The 23,549-nt window shown below is 44.0% G+C and overlaps 1 protein-coding gene across 1 annotated transcript in view; it reads right to left on the bottom strand.

Moving 5' to 3' along the window:
- The window catches only part of SLC45A4 (solute carrier family 45 member 4), a 223,536-nt gene that overhangs the window by 120,890 nt on the left and 79,097 nt on the right, over positions 1 to 23,549 (bottom strand). The window contains exon 2 of the mRNA XM_069220831.1: positions 18,093 to 18,724. Coding sequence (XP_069076932.1) covers positions 18,093 to 18,330 — 238 coding nt within the window. The 5' untranslated portion in view covers positions 18,331 to 18,724. The remainder of the gene's footprint in view (positions 1 to 18,092; positions 18,725 to 23,549) is intronic.

Genomic DNA, 23,549 nt, shown 5'->3' with positions numbered 1-23,549 from the left:
GACTCATCTTGGACACCAAACTCACCATGGAACCACATGTCACCAAAAAATTACATGTCAACACTGTCACCTCCTCCTGCTTGCACATCCTGCGTATGCTGCAGAAGATCTTCAAGTGGCTCTCACTGAACACCAGATGCACCACCATGCAGACCTTCATCACAATTAGACTATGGCAACACACTCTACGCAGGAATCTCTACCCACCTTCTCCACAGGCTCCAAACCATCCAGACTGGTCCTCAACCTCCCACACTACACCTACATCACACCACAGATCTCCACTGGCTCTCCTTCCAGAAACACTGCCAATTCAAACTTCTCACCCATGTATTCAAGGCATTGCACAACATAGGACCCCAATACTGCCACCATGCGTACACTTCCACCAACCCACCAGACATCTGAACTCAGCATCATTCTTAAACACCCCACACCCACAGAAGCAGCAGGAGGTTGTACATATCATAACATACCAAACATAACATAAAGTAACGTAACATAACGCAGATCCCAAAGGTGTTGGAATTAATGCCCTCCCCTAGTAACACAAAACGCGAAAGCCCTCATTACAAACAGAAGGCGTTGTTGTAGAGGATCAAGTGTCTAGCAGAAGTTACCACCTATTCATAATGCCTGGTGGAAATCCCATTACAATGGAGGTCCCCAACAGTGCTGCCAATGTGTGGGTGGTGCAATATTTGCTGAGGCATTCCTCGAGATAATGTGATTCTCTCCCAACTTGGAGCGCAACTGGGGCTTATACTCTTAGATAGACTTATGTACAAGAACATAAATCTCATGATTTGGAGAATAGTGATAGGCAATTCCACTATACTTAAATAAGACCGGAAGAAGACTGTGTCAGGTTTCACAGAGCACTAAGGCAGAGTTTCAAAAGGAAGTGGGAAAGAACTCATGTGGGTACGCAGCTCAGCAAATCCAAATCTGGGCTGTTGTAGATTGTGTTCCTGTGCAGATGGGGCATGGCTTAATTTGAGCCAGAGTATTCTGTTGCACTAGTATCAAGACTGCTTCGACTGCAACTGTGACTTTTTGCAATTGCACCAAGCTAAAAAGAAATGGTATGAAATGCGCACAGCGTAATTACCAGATCACCAAATTAATTCAAGTATTTCCATCCATCACTTTTTTGCTTTCTAAGAGAGTGGCCATAAGTTGTGTGGATTTTCTCAGAAGTGGAGCCTTGCTTTCCATGCCATACAGGATTGATCTACATCTCAATGTTGAAGTCCAATACGGATAAAACAGGTCTGATGTTGCTGTGCTCCAGTTCTGTGGGAGAGTAGCCCAGCAGTTCAGGCTAGGCTGTTCCCATAGGATCAGGACCAGGTCTAAGGCTGATCTGCATGGTCATTGAGCACCTTCATGTAACTGCTGACAAGCTAAAAAACGAATTTGTGGAATACACCTAAAGTAATCAGAAATTATTCAGAATAATTCACGCATTTCCACCCAACATATTTTTGCAGTGACAACATAAGTGAGGTGAGCATGGTCCAACAATGATGATGAAACCGATGTAGGTGGGACTCGAACAGGGACAGCGGGTGTGGAATGGCAGTGTGGGCCAAACTGTTCCTATTGAAGCTGGGCCTGGTTACTGATCTGCAGGAGGTTGATCTGGATAAGTAATTTTACAGAGATGCTACAAAGCTTTGTATGGAATGAACACAGAGTATTATCAGAGGTTCATATTAAAACAAGCATTTTCGTGCACAGACGATCCAAACTGCACGCTGCCAAAGTATAATTTGCAAAAGTTTTCCATGCAAAGCTAGCAACCCAAAATACTCTTTCCTAACTGTACCTCTCATGTTCTAAACTGTTCTTTCAACTGGTGTTTACTGGTCAAAGGTGTCGGAAGAGAAAATAGAAAAAATAGAACAAGAAACATAAATAAAATGTTCCAGGTTCAGGTTTACTAACTATATTCTACACAAACACACATGCACACCCTCTTTCCCAAGGAGCTATGGAAGTCTCAGCTCAGTTCACCTTCAGCTGCTTACAGTGAAATCCCTCTCACACATGGAACACTCACTCATGCATTCTGACAATCTGCAAAGATACTCTTTTACACAGAGTGGACACATTCCATACAAATATCACAATGAGGAACACATACTCTGACCCCATATCCTACTCATATAAACACAATCAGACACAAACAGTGTGCTCTCTGCACTTGACCACCAGGAGACAGGAACTCATATAAACCTCGCCTGCGCACATTAGAATAAACTCAGTAAAGGAATTAAAGAGACATCATTCACCAGAGCATCAACTTAGGGTTAATATTTTGCTTCTTATCTTTAAGGTATGTCCTAGTTATAGTAACCTATAAAATAAATAAATGTGCTTTATATCCATGTCTAAATCTAGCCAGATGCCAGAAATTAATCTGAATTCCTAAATACCAACTGGGCAACTATAGTTAGTTATTGGCACCCCGGCCTCCGCAAATGTGTCTGTCTACTTTAATTCAGAAAAATCTACTTTTTATCTGTCAAAACATGATGTTTTTTCCGTCTCCAACTCCACCGCGTACTCCTCTGTCTCTCTTGGGTCATCTTTATATATAAAAAAAACCATGAAAACACAAACATCTGTAAATGAGGCCCTGCGTGCAGTGACCAGCTTCTCAACCTTTTGTCACTATGCCGTTATATAACTGTCCGAAAGACTTTGTCCAGGTCCATCGTTTTGTGGGCCATTTTTCACTTATTTTTAAAACCGTATGCACTCTTCTCATTCCTCTCCATTCTAGTGCGAATAATTACTACCTACCTTTCATAGCAGTCATACCTCTGTGAGGGTTTGTGTACCTCCTTAACTGCTGCCAGTGCTCGGGTTCACATACTGCCATCTCTACTACCCCAGGCCCTGCAAAATGTGTGCCTTAATAATAACAGATAGCTTTGCGATGGAGGATTAGTCTCCAAGCTCCATATTGTTATGTCTGGATTTGCTCTGGCTGTCCTTGCTACTTTCTCAAACCAGAGTGGCACAGAAATGTGTGTCCTAAATAGCATCCCCGGTTAACAAGTGCACATTACATGTATTGTTGTAACTGCGGGTCTATAGACACAACACCCGAATTAAGTGCGGGAGAACCTCCACACCATTCACACGCTCTGTCACAGCAGGCATCTCTTCAGAAATCCTCCTGGGTGTCTTCATCCAACAGACTGGACCTTCTTGGACATTTAATGAATCACCTTCTGAGCACTCGTTCTGGCCCCGGCTGTGAAGCAGATCCTGAGACCCCCCTAAGCCTCAGGATCCTGCTGAGACATCCTGAAGCAGCACTTACTTTGTACACGCAAGTGAAGCTCTTGCCCTGCTGCTCTGAAATGCAGCTCTCACTTCCACTACTGAAAGGAGAATGGCACGAGATGGACAGAGGTTATTGGGGTTTACCTCTGTCCTGTTTCGAGTTTAATTCTGTGTGGTGTAAAATGCACCCCAGGGATGTACTACCTCTAACCCCTCTAATTCATAGCTGTTGGAGATCACACCCTTTCTTTCTCTTCTTTCAGTTACATGTTTTTACTTTCTTTGTTGTTAGTACTGATTCATAGTTTTAAACAAAAGTATACTAATCTGCATATAAATCAAGAATACAATCAAATTAAACATTCAGTATAGTGCTTAAAAATATATAAATCCGAAAACAATTGGCAACTGGTGCGGGATACTAAATTACATACTACGCTTCTGCAACTGTCCATGGAATGGAGGCTAAAAACTTTTTTCGTTGATAAAAATGACACCTCTACAAGAGTGCAGGGTATGTAAACACTAATTCTTGTGCATCTAAATTACATAGGGAACACAAACATTCCGCTCAATATGTTTTATACCGACATGCTAAATATATTTGTAAGAGGAGCCCCCGATTCTCAAATTGATGGATTTCTCATTATTCTTGGTTCCAAAACATTTTGAGATACAGCTGGAGGCAGAACAAGTCAAGTGAAGTATACCTCTTCTCATAGGCAGGAACTCACATACCTATGTGGACAGATCACACAGAGGTTCTGACAGATGGGGCCTTTCTGGGCCAGATGAAGCAAGACATCACACAGTTTTTTCAACATAATCATTAATCCACCTAACATAGAACAATGGAGTGGGAAGCATATAAAGTTGCTCTGAGAAAGGGGTGCATGCCCCAGGTGTTTGGGGTTAAACAAGAGTTGAAACGCTCCATTTCGGATCTAGAGACGATGCAGGTGTACTTATCAAGCAGATGGCAGTAGACCCTGCGGCTGCCCAACAGCGGGTCACTACTAAGCGAAAAGAAAGAAGGCACCTGGATGAGGCTTGCTAAATACACGCATACACAATATAGACAGAGGTTACTCAAGGAAGGGGATACACCTGGGTGAATGTTAGCCTGGTTATTAAAGTGAAATAGACCACACACATACTTTAAGAAGTGAAGTGTGTCTGGATATTATTTCAATGGACCACATTAATGAGGGGTGTACTGCATATTTACAGAGCAGTTTTTCCCAGATTTTGATAATTTCCCCAGAGAATATTGAGGGGTATTTGTAGGAGGTGGGTCTGCTGTGCATGACGTGCAGTGGCTGCTTTTGAAGACCCCAGTCGGGTATTAGGAGCTGAAAGATGGTCCGAAGGGTGTGTGAAAATGCAAAGTGTCAGAAGCGGAAAGCATCCCAATGGAGCTTGACCAAGTATCACCCCTGCTTCTATTAGAATGGATGGTGGAGGCTTTGTGTATGTGTGGGAACGAGGACAGTTCCCGGCTTCACAGAGAGAGGCAGTGATAATCTCTGAGTGTAAAGACCCCGCTTTGCTAGCATCATACAGTTGTCTGTCAATGCTCAACACTGATATTAGGCTGTTGAGCAAGATCTTATCAAACAGACTTTTTGTGTGATAGGCTACTTGATTGCAGTTGATCAGATGGGTTCATCCTGGGCAGAAATACTAGCTTTAATATTAGGAGATTAATACACGTTATGCAGGCGCTAGAGATATAGGAAAAAGATTACGCATTGAAGTCCCCGGATCCGGAACGTGCTTTGGATACTGTCAACTGGCTATTTTTGTGGCTGTTTCCAAACGTTGGGGTTTGGCCCTACATACATAAATTAGGTTTAGCGGTTATATATTGAGCCCAGAGCCAGAGTACGTGTGTAAGGAATAATATCAGACTCCTGGCCAATGGAAAGGGAACTCGATAGGGATTTTAAAAAGGAATCGTTTTAGATACTTGGAGGGGTGTGCATCCCCTGCCCACTCACAATACTTGCTCAATGTGGACAGAGTGGTGGACAGATTGAGCCGTTCAGTAGATTCTCGGAAAACACTACCTCTTTTGATTACAGGCCAGATTTCTGTGGCTAAGATGTTTTTTCTGCCTTGATGCTTGTATTCGCTGCAGAATACATAGTGCCCATCCAGATTGGCATGTTTTGTCAACAAGATATCTTGTTATGCACTTTGGTGTGGGCTGAGAAGCGTAGTCGAGTAAAGCCTGACACTGAAACCACCATGGGCGGAAGGTGGACCGTGACTCCCAGATTTATATTTGTATTATATGGCAGCATGACTGCTGCATTTGGTTGACTAATTTGAGGATGAAGTGAAATCGGAAAAGGTACTATTGGTAGGTACATATGAATGGTACAAACTGACTGAGATATTTATGAGGGGGGGGCAGGAGGACCAACAGGTACATCTTACCTGATCCGATGGATAGCAGAATTGTTACATAAGGTGGAAGTTAATGTTTTGAGGCGGTCCCGGTTTGCAATGGATTTTCCTACCAATTTCATTTGAAAAGATACAACAGCGATTTGGGCTGGGAGTGGGACACTTTTAACAGAATTCTCCCTTTCCCACACTGGTATAATTCTTACCAAGGGCACACAGCTTCCGGGACATTTGTACTAATTCCACTGTAATGAGCCTCTCTATGATAGTGCCTGTCATAGTTATCATTCTCAAAACTGTACACATTTCTTTTTCTGAAATGATTGACTAGATGGATTACTTGTGCATTTTACATTCCTACGTGGACCTGTACACAAGCTATGTTTTAGACTGTATTATACAGTCTTATTTTTGATGACCGAAAGACATGACTTCATTATTCACTCTGTCGACAACCGAAGACATACTTCCTCATTTGGGATGTGGTTACCACAGTCCAACGTCACAGCAGGAATTAGCATTCTGAGATGGAAAACTGAAGGGAACGGATTACTTCCTCTAAAAAGTGATAACTAGGCAAAAATAACGTGCAACAACCGAAACTAAAATATCGCCAGTGAATGCAAAAAACATGGGCCCCTCGAAACCCTGCAGCTGGCCAATGTATGTTATGGCTAAGACCCAAAACCCATCACCTGATTATGTTAAAAGCGAGAGTTCCTGACTCACCAGAGAATGCACCAGAAAATCCTTTCTCTCACTCGAAAAATATTCACGATTTAAAAATTACAAATATTTGCAGCGTCTCGCATTCCTACACTACGTCCAAACAATCCCTTTCATCGACTGTCCATTGTAAAGGACAAAACAGGGACTTAGAGTGAAATGGATACTACGCTACAAAAAAGGAGCATATCTTTCTCTGTAGCACCCCTTTATCAGCGCTAAAGCCTAACATTCAGCCACATCAGGGGGTAACAATCCTATCAGCTCAGACCAGTAAATTCAGATCTTAATTTAGAGAGGTGGTGCTCTGGCCGTGATTTCCCACCAGCTTTATTTTTCGGTCTTCCCTAACTTCATCCGTTTTCGAAGTTCATAATTTTTTTAAAAATAACTCCTGATTGGTGGAAGAGAAGTTAATCACCTTCAGACACCCTCAATATGGGTGATAAGATACCACTTTGTCACGGATGGCAAAAATGCTTACCTCAAACCTGCTTTGCCTTCCTGGCCAGATGTACCCTTTCATTGGCCAAGTTGGATGGTGCAGCCATTGAACGGCCGGGATCAGGGACACAGGTAGGCAGGCAGCTGCTTCCCCTTCTGTTCCTGAGTCCAGCCAGAGTGGCGCAACCACCTCCTTCTATATTTACAGGAATGGACCACCACATTGAGAAGGCACAAGATTCACTAGGATTGGCACACAACAGGCAGAGGTGTGTGTGTGTACAGGTGTGTCTGTGTGTGCCTGTATGTGTTTGTGGCAGTGGATGGGCATGCAAGGGGAAACCTCGACATGCTCTGCTCTTTAGAGCACGTGATGGCAGCAAATGGGCATGGGGTCAAACACCGATCCGTGCAGTGGGTCATTAGTGCAATGAGAGATCAAACTTGGCCAGCGCATGGGCTTTTGGGGCTGTCAATTACCATTAATTGAAGAACATGGGTATACGATGATAGTGTTTGGACACTGGAATTTTTACGTGGTTCTTTGAGGCTGTGCGTGGCAGTTTGAGGCTAAGGGGGTCATTCTGACCCTGGCGGTCACCGACTGCCAGGGCCAACGACCGCGGAAGCACCGCCAACAGGCTGGCGGTGCTTCCATGGGCATTCTGACCGCAGCGGTACAGCTGCGGTCAGAAACGGGAAACCGGCGGTGTCCCGCCGGTTTCCCGCTGCCCCAGGGAATCCTCCACGGCGGCGATGCTTGCAGCGCTGCCATGGGGATTCCGACCCCCTTACCGCCATCCTGTTCCTAGCGGTTTTCACCGCCGGGAACAGGATGGCGGTAACGGGTGTCGTGGGGCCCCTGGGGGCATGGGCACTGCAGGGGCCCCCTAACAGGGCCCCACATTGATTTTCAGTGTCTGCCAAGCAGACACTAAAAATCGCAACAGGTGCCACTGCACCCGTCGCACGCCTTCAACTCCGCCGGCTCCATTCGGAGCCGGCTTCCTCGTTGAAGGTGCTTTCCGGCTGGGCCGGCGGGCGGCCTTCTGGCGGTCGCCCGCCAGCCCAGGGGGAAAGCCAGAATGGCCGCCGCGGTCATTTGACGGCTCCCGCCGGGCGTGCGGCTACCGCCGCCGGCGGGAGTCGGAATGACCCCCTAAATCTCTAGAAATTAAGAAAATAAAATTGGGAGATACATGTTCATATGACCTTTAAATACATATCAGAGTGTGAAAACTGTGCCTATAAAACTGTTCTTCGCAACTGAAGTCAGTATAAAAACTCATGAAGCCTTACATTCGTGTGTGAGGCTCAATCTGGGCACAAGAGCTGTTAATTACTTATGATGGTAGGACATGGGCATTTAAGCTTGCACCTGAGCATAGTATGACAGTTTAGGTCTATGCGATGGTTGAACAAGGTAAAAGAGACTGTGAGCAACAGACAATTACTTTCATCGATAACTCCTAGAGAACGTCACTGGCTTCCACCACATTCAAGACCTGCTGTATTATCAACAAAACAGTCCACTATGGCACCCCGACCATATCTGGTACCCAACTAGACATCACTGTAGCACAATTTTGATATTACTTGACTGAAAAAACGGTTTCTATTCTTTTGAGTCATTCAAACATTGCCATGATTGTACTAGTTATGTATCAATTATGTGCAATCCACACTAACACAGAAATATATTTTAATATTCAATCTTAAAGCTCGATGGCTCATGCAAACAAAGCAAAACAAAGGGGCTGTCTGAATCTGAAGCTCATTCCCAGGACAAGGATATCACTTTGTTTAGAATATAACAAGCATATAAATCTCAAAATTCACCTAATAATCTAATTTATAATTTCAGTTCCGTCACTAATGTGATAAAGATAGCGTCCGGTTGTACTTCTTCTGGCCCCTTTTTGTGCACCTTAAACACAGTTTTCTACTGCCACAGAATTCCCAGTCAGACTACTCGGGAAACCTTGAGTTGCACAAGCCTGGTGAAAGAAACACACAACCCCTAGAAGGCAGATATCTTATTGGAATGAGATGTGTTACAGAGAATCATTGAGATGAGCCTGGCGCCACACACCAACACACATACACCCCTCCCTCTTGCCTCTTCACATAAAGTGTAATTAAAGAGTCAGGGCAAAGACAGAGGTGGGGACAAAGGGCCTGATTCAGAGCTCAGTGGACAGGTTACTTCTTTACAAACACGAATAGTATCCTTCCTGTCTTATTACAGGTGTCAGAAGAAAGAATGTACTTGCAATAGGGCAGATGGCAAGTCTAAATCAGGACTTAGATAGAATCTATGAAGTTAAAGTAGGTAGGAAAATGAGAGGATACGTGAGCTTATAGAGCTCCCATCTTCAACTAATATGTATTTTTACCTGTGCAACTGTACATATTTTATAAATGCATATAGACAGATTTGGATTCACAGTAGCCAATCGCAGCTTTAAAGCACCAGGAAAAGGACACAAATGGCAATTAAGAAGGGTCTATGAGGGTACGCATGCCAGGAAGATGGCCAAATATGATGTGTTTGACAGTCCTCATTTACAATCGATAGCTATCTATGTCACAATGTAATGGAATAAAAGTGTAAGCAGAGAAAAATCAACCATTTTTAGGAGGTGATGGTGGGTATATGTACATAGAGCAAATCATACTATGCACATATCCAAATAAATTAATACTTTAAGGGGTTACTATCAGTCGAGAGTAGTCTCTGTGCTGATTACAGTAAAGATGAAAATACACATGTGCCTGCTGACAGTTCTTTACTATGATAAGGTTACTTATCTTAGGTAATGCTGTTTCGGTGGATACTCCACCCAACTGCGTATTCCTCACCTTAAAAATACCCCCAGGTGATACATTGAATCTTGAAAATGTTCTCAACAATGCACCATGTTGCTCCTCAATGACTCAGTACTATCCCAGAAATGAAATAAGAGTGTTGCATGTAAGTGCCACTCCTCTGCAATGATGTCAGTTTCTTATCTTTCTTTCTCTGTGCCCTCGGGTGCAAGCCACTTTGAACAAATTGCAGGCAACAGTGTGCCGAAACCTAATTAAGAACTTTATTATGATGTTCAGGAGTTCACTTCACAGAATAGGGAGGTGGGAGGGCAGTGAGGAATGGAAATTGCAGTTAGACAGAGTATCCACCAGGAAGAGAGTTATCAAAGGTAAGTAACTTGCTTCTTTGATGGATACTTCTAGCAGCAGATTCCCCACCTTTTGAATAGATTCCAAAGCAGTAACTTTCCAAGTCAGATGGTCTGTAGGGTAGATTAAAATCAAAGTCTTGCAAGACCAAGTGGAGGAAAAGAGACCTTCCTTCTGTCTCTGGCTGCTGAGGCAATAGTGCATCATGAATGTATGCACCAACTCCCATATTGCAGCTTGGCACATAGCAGTACCTCCCAAATGCAGAGTGTTTAGGAAGTGGACTTATACCAGCAAGTTCTGCAGGACAGTGTCAGTATTCAAGGAGACTGCAGGTGCTGCATAACAGGTCAATGGAGCCTGAGAAAGGAGCACTAGACTACTTATTGTTAATGACTCGTATACACACATTTTCTTGGCTGGGTGGCCATTTCTGGGTCATTAGGGGTACAGCTTACTTAATCATCTTGGGAACTCAGTCCTGTGCCTAGCAGTGTGTTGTGTGGTTGCATTATCATTCCAATATTCACTAAATTGACACAAGCTTAGGAATTCCTTCACTGTTTGCTGTTTTTCCCTTTTTGGCTCTCTCAGTTCCCTTAGTCCCATTCCTGCCTTGTATTGTTGGTTGTGCTGTTTTTTCCCATTACTTAGGCGTTCAGCAACATCCAGCGGCAAGCACCAGATGTCAGCTTCTGGCTCATCACAGTACCATTCGTTGCTGGTTGCTGAAACTGGTAAGCTTTGTTTCAATTGTTATTTGTTATTGCTGTTCAGCTGGTGTATTACACTCAATGTATTCCCTCTGTCTTCCAGCTGGTGAGATCTACTAAAGATCTAGAACATCTTGCAAGAGAAGTGCCGTCCCTAGAAACATATGAAATCAAGGAGTGGACTTCAGTCTGCATAGATTCTCTTTCCCTTTTCTGTTTCTCTCCCTGGGTTTCTGTGTCTGGTGACATATTCTATACTGTTTACTAGCATAGACATCAAGGGACTGCAGGGGCTTTCACAGGGCCCGCAATACAGAAACCTCACAGATTGACTGAGCAAAATGGCCCTTCTGTCGAACCTGACTGTCTAACACCTATGTCACAACCTGGCAGATGTCTAGGACCAGTACCCCCCTCTCCCCTCCAATGCTGTTGTAGCAGCCTTAGCCCTGGTGAAACAGAGCCACCTGACCTCAGGGAGCTGCTGCTTGGCTAGTGCATAGCAGATCTTGATGCAGAGCATCACTCATCTTGACAAGATCCTTTCTGAAACAACCTAACTTTCTTTGCTCCAGAGAATCTTACAAAGACTTGGTCATACATACAATAATCTCATTCATGATGAGTGTATAAGGTCAGCAGCCATTTGGGGTTGAGCCGATAGAGTCTCTCTCATCTGTTGAAAACTGACATAGAGCAAAAAACCTTGGCAGAGTGTGCAATTGGTCAAGATGGAAAGGCATTCATCTTTTGGTCAACCAGGTGCACAGCACTAACTTGTCTGGAAAAATTGTGATATAGAGCAGTTTCACAGACAGTACTTTCCATTCACTCATACAGCACAGATAGGTGATGGCAATCAGGTAGACTTTTGAGTATCAGCAATCTCAGTGACAAACTCTGCATTGACTCAAAAGTTGTGAACATCAGAAACGTCAACCATATGTTCAAGTCCCACTGTGGCATGACACATGGCTTTGGGGAAAAATCTGAGTCTGACCTTTGACAAAAATGCATCATATCAACCTCCTCTAGATAGCCCCTTAGCCTCAGCAGTGACACACCTGCCAAAAAGAACCAGTCTGGGTGAGAAAGAGAGTGAGCTATCGCTGGTCAGGTTGATGCTTGTCTGCCACCACATAAGATCCTGAGCTATCTCCTGTGAGATCTGAATTGAGGCACGTAGGCAGCTCAGAGTCTGAGCCTACTAAAATCTGAGGATCGATTGCAGGGCCTACAAATGCCATCTTGCGCTGGGGTGAACAGGATGCACAAAGCTTGGAGTCCAATGAACCTCAATGGCATCCTCACTGAGACCCAGGATTGAGCCTGAAATATCAGAATCATAGTGCATGTCCCAGACTTGTCATGGCAGTAGAGAGGGCCTAACACTGCTGTGTCGCGTACAGCCCCAATGAAAGAAATCCGGTGCGTGAGGCACAGATAGGACTTCAGCTTCTTGATGGAGTACCCTAAAGAGGTCAGGAGCACACCTGCTGTCCAGCGGTGGTATACAACTGACTGCAGTGAGCCCACCTTGAGCAATAAGTTGTTGAACCCAGTTTGGCATATCCTGGGGCAAGGAAGGGCTACTGGGCCTCTGCATTGGGGTCATTTACCTCAGAAATTGCACAGTCACAGTGACTCTGCAAAACTGGGCAAAGTGAAAGCGTTACAGCACTTAATTCTCAGCTGCAGCAATACTGAGCAGTCATAAGCATCTCAGGTAGGTAGTGTGGATATGCAAGCTAAGAACTCAGCAATAATCCAGCACTGCAATAACTGATTAATTGCTTTATTCTGTAATAGAAAAGTACTTTAATACACATGTGAAATGCAATACTTCATAGAGCAGCCTACAGGTTAAAATTTAGTTAGTTCAGGCAAAATTCTCTGATGCAGTGGCATAGTCCGCTTGGACACAGATTCTTGTCTCGATTCCTACCTGCAACCGTACATACAGAGACACTTCACCCACACTCCTCACAGCGCACAGATTGCTCTCATCAGTCTTCATGTTCTGGCAGACACACACACCATCGGGGTCACGCTGCTTCTAGTAACAGCACCTGCAGGTTTGGCAGGCTCCTTCCCTCTCTCATCAGACAGGTTGCCTTCTAGGTGCTTTGAGTAGGAGGAACAGCGTCCTCCATCCAGGGAAGACTTCAGGTGAGGTTTCCTCACCTCTAGGAAGCTGGATGTCAAGCAGACACCAGCTCTGTCAAATACTGCAGTGCTCTGAGTACTCCATGGACCACACCCTTACTTGGTCCGAAAGAGAAGTGGGGAAAGGAAAGGTGGGACTGTGGCTCCCACTTTTATACAGCTAAAGCAGACAATGGATGTAGATTCTCTGTACTGAACCGGTTTGGGGGTGGTACTACTTCCAAGAGTCCTTTCCAGCTGCTTTCCAGGCACAAACTTTCTGCAGAGTGATACTCCTCACATCAGAGTAGTTTTCACCTTGGAACAGAGGCACAAAGAGGTGAGAGCTTTCTGAACTGGACTATCAAAATCCAACTATCAGGGAAGAGACAAGACGCTGCCTCACCTAAAGGGGTTCCTTTCACCTTAAAAAGAGAGACTGAAGTAATATCCTCCAGCCCAACATGTACACATTGCAGTGCTGCGGGAAGGCTAATCAGCAGTTTTTTCAGCAAAAGGCCTTATGGAATTTCCAAAGAAGCCTTCCCTCCTTTGTCTCCATTTCATTGTCTATGTCTTCATCTTGAGGAATGTCAATACACTTCCACTGTCTGGAAAAACATACTCACTTCCATCTTTTGCACAGCAACGGGCCAGCATTTTCCAAAATGGCACCCTACTGTCCTCCCTTACTCTAGCTCACTTATACACATCTTGCAGGTACCACATAAGCCACATACACAAACATGCACAGCTAACACCTGGGATGTTATCGTTAGCATCTGGAAAGAAGTGGAACTTTACACAAGTGGACCAGTAGGCCTCCACTCTAGTGACACTGGTAAAAAGGTCTGGTCAGAACTATGGATTCAAAAAATATAGTATGCTGCAAACATCGTTCTACATGCTAAACCCACAAAAGGGACAGTAGTCCATTGTTAATAATTGATAGCACGCTTAATGTGTCTCTTCAAGTCACAGGACAGACCTAGGACCTGGCTGATGTCAAAGGACAGGCCTAGGCCTCTGGCTGGGCACACTCTAACTTAGAGTGAGGCTGAGGCCAAAAATCCAAAATCTGGATACCAGATACAGTTGAGCACTCAGTGGAGGGGAACCCGAATGTACACTATGTACTATCGTCCCATCATCAAGGTACAGAATCATATGCATTCCTGATCCTAAAAAGGTAGAAAGCGACCATCGGCATAATTTTTGTGAATACCCGAGGGGCTGAGGTAAAGTGAAAGGGAAACAATGCACTCTGGAAGTGTTCAGACGCCACTGTGGACAGCAGAATAGGTAGATGAAAATATGCATCCAGCAAGTTCAGGAACACAATCCTGTATGCTGGATACAGAGCAGAAAGAATCTGAGACAGGCTGTGCATCCTTAAGTTTCTCAGAAAGGCATTCACTGTGCTACGGTCCAGAGGGCTGAGAGCTCTGCCTTTTGGTACGAGGAAGTAGAGTGGTTAGCGCCCCTCTCCACTCTCTGAAGCCAGTACCCGATCAATTGCACAATTGGCCAGTAGCCTACAGACATACAAAGGTTAACATGCAGCTAGACCTGAAGGCACCCATGCCACAGACCACAAGAAGTAGTCTTGCACAAAGACTACGAGGCATACAGTTATTTATGGCTGCAGATTAGCAGACAAGTAAATTCGCAGTCAAATAAGCACAAAGCAACCCCCAACTCAGTTGTATTACAAAAAGCCCAATGTTTGGCCAAGGACAAAGCATTATATATAGTCAACACCGCTCTTACTGTTTGAGGTTTACCTACCAAACAAATTATGTACAAATCTCAAAAATACATGTATATGACCGACAAAGACCCGAGTACAGAAGGATTTTTAGAATTTCCTTAAGTAAATCACCTGCAAGTTAAAAGTTAAACCTCGAGACATTAGAGTAGAGTCATTGTGTATTTATTAACAGACTTACAATTGTGAGCTAGACAACAAAAGCCCATCATGGCTTACGCTAGGTTTCTGCCAAGCCCGTTTACTACAACTACTTCTAATATCATACAGGATGTTAAGTTGTGTGCCCTAGGCCCACATACTTAAAGAATTATGACACAAGTAGTGCGTATATGGTTACTAGAACTAGTCCTGAGCACGTGCGCCCAGACCCTTTATTAGCAGGGTGGCCTGTGCTGGATGGGTGGGGGAGGGTACAGAATGAACAGTGGGGGAAGTTGGGGCCTGTGTCGGTAACCCCGTTCATGGAATGACTGAGTGAGCCATGGTACACACATCACTAACTCATCACTACCAACCCTTCCAACCCCTGCAGTCCGGTCCATTCATGGTTAGTATTTTTCGTGGTGAGATTGAGCTAATTTGCTTCTTATACAAGCAACTTTATTGTTTAGTGGGTTTGAAAATGCGGTCTCCTAAGAAATGAGAAACGGAGTGTCATGAAAGGTGTGTAGCCCTGGGGCTACCGTAAGGGTGTGACTGTTGGAGAAGAAACCTCTACGTGGTGCTCATGCTTAACACTCGCACCTCTGCTGCTTGCACGTTTAAGCAAACTCTTCTTATGGAAATTTCCACCACTCAGTTATTTCATAAGAGTTGCTATTGCAACCGTTCGTATGCTGAGCACAGCTCTTTGACCGCATGACTCATATTTTTGGATTAAAAAATAACTCGCAGCTTTTGTTTAGGTGATAAAACAATGAAGGTGTTTCATAGCTGGAATTTCTCACATCTCAGAACGTTTTCTCAGGTTAAAGGTACAGTTCAAAGCATTTGTGTGTGTACCCTGAACTTAAATGTTCGGTGTTATTGGTGGAATAAAAAGTGAATGATCAAAAATGGAAGTATATAAGGATCACATTTTAATTGACCCGAGGACCACTTACATGAAAATTCGGGACAAGAAAGTGACAATGCAATTACCTCATGAAGGCGTCAACAGTGCCAAGAAATTCACGTCAGTCCTGTGAGACACCGTCAAAAGAGCAACAAGCACTGGCAAAGCCAACAATTATCGCTTTTGTGACCCACTGGCTTTGGCAATCCTTTTTGTAAAAAAAACAAAAAAAAACGCAAGAGCAAAAAAACACGGCATGGCCTATCCATGAGTGCTTTCGCATGATTACATCGCGTGGCTGCATTCACTAGCTGTGTGCATGTGTGATGACGTGTGCATAAAAATGCATCACCACACGCACACAAGCATAAAGAATAACGGAGTGGCCATTTATTTTATTTTTTTATTCATCCGTCCAAGATGGCAGATGTCACACGAAGCAGTACATGAACAAATACATTTCCAACTGCCCAAAAGTACACTTTTCAAAGTGGAGTGCCCAGCAAGCAGTAAACTGAAGCTGCCTGGCCATCCAAAAAGTTTAAAAAAAGCATTTCAAGGACGTAAAAGCTGGGGGAGCAACATAGTAGCAGGCGAGGACAACAGAAAGCAGGGAAGCAAAGGGGAGTAGGCAATGGGAGCAATGGGTGTCCTTTAAACCGTGGAGGGGAATGAAACTTTAAAAAGCTGGGAAGAGGGATAACGGCTCAACACATAGCGCATAGGGTTGTTGGCAGGCATCTAATATGAAAGCAGCACACGAAGGAGAGAGGAAGTGGAGGGAGAGGGAGCAACACAAATCACAGGGCATGCATTTGGGGACGAAGCAACACATGAAGAAGAGAGCTACAAAACCAGCATGAAAAAACTACTTCCTAAATGTGAACAGTGAAACGTTTAAATCAGATACGAAAAATGATGGCAAAGAGGCTATGCTGCAGAGGAGAGATAAAAACAAAATAAAAGTAGAGGAAGACAATTCCTCAAATAAGAATTAAAGAAATAGAGTAACAATAAGGCCAATTAATGAAAGTAATAGGCAGGCTTTAAGCTCACTGTAAGTTTTTAGTGTAATCTACAAAACGTCAGGGCCAGCTTTAGGGGTGTGCGAGCAGTGCATCCACACTGGGCACTGACCTGGAGAAGGGGCAGTAAGAGGGGGTATGCTGTTTTTAACAATACCATAGGATTTAAAAGCACTTGATGCAGAGTTCCCTGTGTGCCCAGCCTTCAGACAGAAATTAAAATGTCAAGATAACCATTGAGAGCAAAGTTCCTGCTAGAAAGAGAGAGAGATCAGAGTTTTGTCTAGTGGCAGTTTTGACTCACCATACGGTAGTGCTGCAGATTAATATGCCTACTGCAAAGAACTGGTCTGTGTTTTATGTGGATTGCTGAGTGGAATAGTAAAGCAAGCCTTTACCCATGCTTTAAATCAAATTACATGTATGTGAAAGAGGGGCTATGAAGAAATGAGGGGTACTTCTACCGGGTGGTAGTGAGGAACTCTGAGAAGGAGGTCATGGGGGTGGGGATAAAAAAAGACTGTCGCACCAGGCGCCACCAGCGCTAAAGGAGGTCCTGCAAAAGCTCTTTCGCATCCAAGACCTACAAATGAACTGTGGTTATCTCAGAAGATATCTCAGCACTCACAAGCATGGGCTTACTCTGCATCATAATCCTGTCTCCTTTTTTTGACAATGCGGTCCACCTCGTACAACTGTATTGACTGGTGTCAAGAGAGTAAGCCTAGCGAAAAGCCCTTACTTGATTTCAGGCTTTCCTTGCAGACGGAGAACAGGAGGTGAGACTAAGACATAACATGTTAAAACCACTGGTGAACTCCAAAGTTTTTGTCAGTCAGGTACTTCACATGATCAAGACAATACCAAAACAAAAAAGTCAGAACTATGGAGGAGGTGAAGTCAACCCCAGATTGGTCTGACCTGATTGGTGTTTTTGCAAGTCAGAGGCACACCTTCATAGTACAATATGGTCTGAATAGACCATCTGTTACTATAGGAATCTGGGTTTTGAGACTGGGGACATCCCAACAAGTGCATGGTCCCAGAGCGCCAGGGGGGGTAGTTGAATGGGTAGTTGAAACCTCTAGCGCAGGAGAGGCAACTCACAATTAGGAGACAATAGGTAACAGTAAAATACATCACATCCAGGTGCAAATCTCTCTAAATGCAAGAAATGGAATCATTCAACCACACTACTATTTGATACCCCCCACTTGCAATCAGTAAAATCAGACTATTCTTTTGTAAATGTGCAGTATCATTAGGTCTAATTAAAACATAAAAAGAAAACATGAGATTCATAATGTATAAGTTCCACTTACCTATTTGCAACAATACAGGTGTAACTAAGGCTGTCTCCATAGCATAGCAAAACTCTCTGCCGAACATGACAGCACCGTGCATCACCCATAAGCGAATAGGGATCCGGTCAATGGAACTTTCACTTATGGTCTCATCGCGACTCTCATTTTCCTTATTCGCCTCTTTCTTTAAGTGAGTCACAGGTAGCTCTTGAACTTGCATAGATTCCGAGTCAGCATTCTGGGGAGCCATTTTCATTCCCACAAAAATATATCTTCCTATATTATCTATATAAATAATAACACTATCGTATATCTTAAAAGATAAATAATGATCTCTTCTTTTCAGCTTCTTGCGGTGTGTTCCTCATGCACGTAATACTTATTTTCCTCTTAATCAAGTAGATTCGCCGCAACTTCTCGTGCAGGTATGGAACGTGCCAGCAAAACAATTATTTTTGGTAGAAATTCCAACATATGGCTTGATGGCTTACTGTGAATTAGAGTTAAAAATCCATAATTGCCATTCAGTTAATACAAGTTTCATACTTTCTATAGAAGAAGTGGTGAAGTTGTTGCTCTGGCTGCAGCGGCTTGCAAAGGCGACACAAAGAGGTGTTCCACTGTTAATCCCCATCGAGTGGCTGATTTATCTACAAAAGCAGTTACAGGAAACAAAGGAAACAATTAAAATGTGTGAGAAATATTTTGAAACCTACTTTCCCACCCCTTGGTATACAATCTGTCAGCTACTTACTCTCAGGGGTGCAATGCTGCAGATCAAAGGAAAATGCAAGTTAGAACCCGATTCAATTCAATGAAATGTGAAACCTTAACAGAGGTGTGTCAATCAGTCTGAGTGATAGATTCCCACCTTACGTTTTAACTTAAGACAAATCGATTGCTCCTCGCCTAGCTACATCTGACTAATTATTTAGAGCCAGAATGACAAAAGGCATTTTGAAGCACGTGAAGTGCTACTCCACCAGTATAACTTACCGTCTAAGCAATTAACAAACCTATGGCTGGAGATCTCCACCTCTCCACAAACACAGGTATACATTTTAGTTGTAAATGTGGGAGGGGAAAGGGGAAACGATTGGAAAATGGGCAATAGTTTCTATGAAATGAGGGAGTTTTAGGGAAATATTTTTGGAGGGATCCAGGGAGAAAGCCGCAAATACAAAACACCCCCCCACATAAGAGTAAGACATTTGCAAGTCACTAAATGTGCTACTAATTGTACTACAGCCCTAATAGTGACAAAGCAGGCATAAATGCGCTCCAGCCCAGCCTTGCAGTAAGTCAAACACCACACATGGTCAACCACAAGTACAGTAACACACTCCCATAAACAAACAATGGCTATAACACTAAAACGTCATAGGAGACAATGTGAAATAAATTACTTTTCATGATTCTAAAAATATATATATAGATAGATAGATAGATAGATAGATAGATAGATAGATAGATAGATAGATAGATAGATAGATATTCACTGAAAAAAACAAAGGTTACAGGGATGTTATAGTTAGGCTCACATTTTAAACAAACAAAACAATAGAAATTCAGCAGTTATACTTAGTTACTTCAAGTAACTATAACTTGTGCCCTAAGATAACTATAACTCGCACCCCCGCCATGCACATTTATCTCCTCAATAATTTTACTGCAAATGCTACCTCAATGATCTTATAAAAGATGTCACAAGTAATGTAATTATATAGGTTAACTAGCAGTGGATGGTTAGGGAGCAAGTTACAGTCAGAGTTATTTCAAGCAAGTATAACTTGTGTGCCAACTATAACTGCTGAATTTCTATGATATTGTGTGTTTAAAATGTGAGCCTAACCATAACGTCCCTGTAACTTTAGTTTTTTTCAATGAATTTCTATGTTTTTTTTTTAAGGTAAAGTAATATTAATTACTATACGATAATCCTACCACTGCCGCGCATGGTCTTCGGCCATGCATGGCTGGGGTTGGCCGCAAGGTCTGGCCTGCCCCAGGCCTTGCAGCCAACCCCCTACGACCACCTAACACCACGTCGCGCACAGACGAGGTTGGGTCTCAGCAGCAGTTGACAAGAAAGAATCCACTCCCTACAGTCACTACAAGAGAGATTGAGCTCAAAGAAGCAAGAATGCAAACACCTCCATCAAGGTTCACAGGTAACTTTACAAGGTCGAAATACAGAGAAAAAACGCTTGCTTTGTCTTAACTATGTGCAAGAAATTTAGATGATTAGTATTTTACAGAAGTGGAGCTTCAACTTGAGCACCTGCTTTGTTTATATTTATACGTGCTTCCCGTTGAGGTTTAATTTCTGTGAAATGAACATCGCGCCAAAATGAATACTGCCATGCGTATTTATCCAAGAACAGCCACCATTTTGTGCAAAATGTCTACCCAACTACCCCTTTGGGTAAATGTATAGTCCATCTCCTACACTACACCTGCATTAAGGACATCGAGGAAATGTCTTCAGTAACCTTTTGTGTCTGTAAATTTGCCAATGTGATTCTTCCTCAAGTGTCTTCATCAGGTAACTTTACAAGGTGGAGCCGCAAACACACTTGCATGACATGGGAACCATGGAGGGAGCCTGAAGGCCTCTGTGGTCCCAGCTGTCCCCGGTCTCCTGCGGGAGCTGGAATTGCTCCAAGCAGGGAGCTGCTTTAAATAGCAGCTCCCTGCTTGTGGGAGCAATGTTTTCATTACTTATCCTACACGCATGTTTGTGTGCAGGTAAAGAGATGAAAACTTCACTTTCAGCGGGCAGGAGCTGTTTGACAGCTCCCGCTTGCTGAAATTGGAATTATCTTTGCTTTTGCGTGGCAGGAGCCAAGCAAAGCAAACAACTACCTCCCGAGGGTGGGCACCTCAGGTGTAGCAGGAGTCAGCCCTGGAAGGGTTGCAGTCCCCAGGGCAACGTATGGCTCCAAGAGAAGGGCTTTGTAGCCCCCTGTTTCATTCAATTTTGCCCCGGGGAGGTGGTGGCCCACAGGGGTCCATGACAGACCCCCTGCTTTAAGTTATTCAAGCCCTGGGGAGGTGGTGGTCCCAGAGGAGTGAGCGTGTGTGCCCACCTCCATACATTACATTCATTGCTCCCAGGAGGTGGCGGTCCATTGGGTGCAAGGGCCACACAGGCCTCCCTGTATACATTAAGGAGCGTTTGCCCCAGGGAGGTACCGGTCCTTGGGGCGTGAAGGAGGGCATGCAGGCCCCAACCCCACATGTTAAACAGCATTTGCCCTGGGGAGGTGATGGTCCCCGATGCACAGGCGGCCCAAGGAAGAACACTGGCACACATAAAAAATGATTGCCCAAGGAGGGTGGCAGTTCCTGGGACACGGGGTTGCAGCGTGGCCCCCCCTGCATACATCAAATGCAGTGCCCCGAAGTGCTGGCCTGTAAATTAAATGCTACTAGTTGGCCTTCAGCACTGATTGTGCCAACCACTTCAGCACCCCTTTAAACATAAATCAGGCCTGCCACTGCAGACTCTATGTATGCAGTTTTGAGCTTCCACATCAACCAGCAAAATATCCCTTTTGCCAGGCCCAAGCCTTCCTTTTTAATATACACCACCCCTAAGGTAGGCCCTGAGCAGCCCCAGGGGCAGGGTGTAGTGTATTCAAACAGTAGGACATGTAACTGTTAGTTTTGCATGTCTTAGTAGTGAAAACCTGTTAAATTCGTTTTTCACTACTGCAAGGCCTATTTTTCCCACAGGTTGACACTGGGATTACCTAATTACATCCCATAAGTGCAATTCACAATCTGGAAGAGATAAGCTTTTCAAGTTTGGTATCTCTGGAATCACAATTTAAAATCACAACTTATGGTGAAGTCAGACTTTTAAGTGCAATTTTTCTTGCCTTAGCCATTTCTCTGATCACATGTCCGGGGTGGGGAGCAGCTGGTCTTTGTGTACTGCCCCTAGACAATCTCACACAAAGGGAGCTTAGATGTGACTTGATGGGCCATCTGTGTCCTGACACAGCCTCACTTACACCAGAATAGGCTGTGGCCTGTCCACACCCAAAGGGTATATACAGCCAAGTAGTGAGCCTGGAGCCAGGGCAACAAGTCTAGGGACTCTGTGCACTTCAAAGGCACCCCACTTCAAAGGCACAAATTGGTACAAGTACTAGACCTCAGACTCCACCGACTTAGTACACTTCTGGACCTGTGAATACTCTGCAAGGAAGAAGGACTGCTGTGCTGCTACAAGAAATGCCACTCTGCTTGACTGCTACTCTGCCAGATTACTGCTTTGCTGTGCTGACCTGCTGACCCCTTGCCTGGGAGTGAGAAGGAGTGGATCCGCATCTCTCCAAACCAGAACCCAGAGTGACTCCAAGGGCCAGCTGATTGGTCTCCTGATTGAAGTCTCAGGGACATAAGACTTTCAAGCAGACTACATCTGCTAAACTGGAACAATGCATCTTAGCCTCAGCACGGATGATCCGAACCAGTGCATTGCCCCTGTTGTGTGGATCAGAATCAGCGCATTGGTCCCACTGCATGGATCGAAGTCTATGCATCACCATACCAGCACGGATCAATGTTGGCGCATCGCCTTTGGAACTGCACATCTCAGACCTGATGTATTGCTGCTGTTGCATGGAGAGAATCGATGCATCTTCGATACTGCGTAGGAAAGATCAATGCATCACCTCCACTATGCTCCTTGTATATTCGACGTCGACGCAACCACGATTAAGGTACTTTGGTTCAGCAGGCCTACATGGTCTCTGTAGCCAGCCCGCACTCCATCGCAGGCATCCTCAACTCTTGACTTTGCCCCAGTCCAGCACGACCAGATATCCCCATTGGTGCTTCTTAATTCTAAGCACTATTTTGCAGTTTATTCTTTAAAAAATAATCTCTCCTCTCAAGTTCTACTAATTGAAATTTTGTAATTTGGTCTTGTTTTATTTATTAAATTAAGTTCTATTTTCCTAACTGGGTGTGGTATCTTTTTGTGTGGTACTTTCACTCAATTAATGTTTGAAGTGTTGCCCAAATACTTGACACATTGCCCCTTAAGTTAAGCCTGACTGCTCTGGGCCACGCTACCAGAAGTAAGTACAGATTAGTTTAGGGTGTGTTTGTGATTTACCCTGACTAGGATTGTGGTTGCTGCTTGACCAGGGTTCATACTCCAGTCAACCAGTAACCCAATGTCGAACACCCATCTATCAAGACTGCTGTAATCCTTATCCAATTTATGAAGGAAATGAAGAAACAACTCTTGTACTTTTGCCTTTGACCCTGTACAGTGCACTGCTGCCCTCCAGCTAGGTTTGCAAAATATAAATACATGCATGTATACATAACCAATAATAATTATAAAATAATAAATAATAGCACTATCATTATAATAATAAACCCGAAAAATAGAACAAATATCCCTCAATACATTGTGACAGTCAAAAAGAAAGGGGTATTTATTAATATGTGATC

Source organism: Pleurodeles waltl, chromosome 2_2 (assembly GCF_031143425.1).
Source record: "Pleurodeles waltl isolate 20211129_DDA chromosome 2_2, aPleWal1.hap1.20221129, whole genome shotgun sequence".
Taxonomy (NCBI): Eukaryota; Metazoa; Chordata; class Amphibia; order Caudata; family Salamandridae; genus Pleurodeles; species Pleurodeles waltl.
Note: the sequence above shows the minus strand (reverse complement) of the source record. Positions and strands in the feature narration are given on the sequence as shown.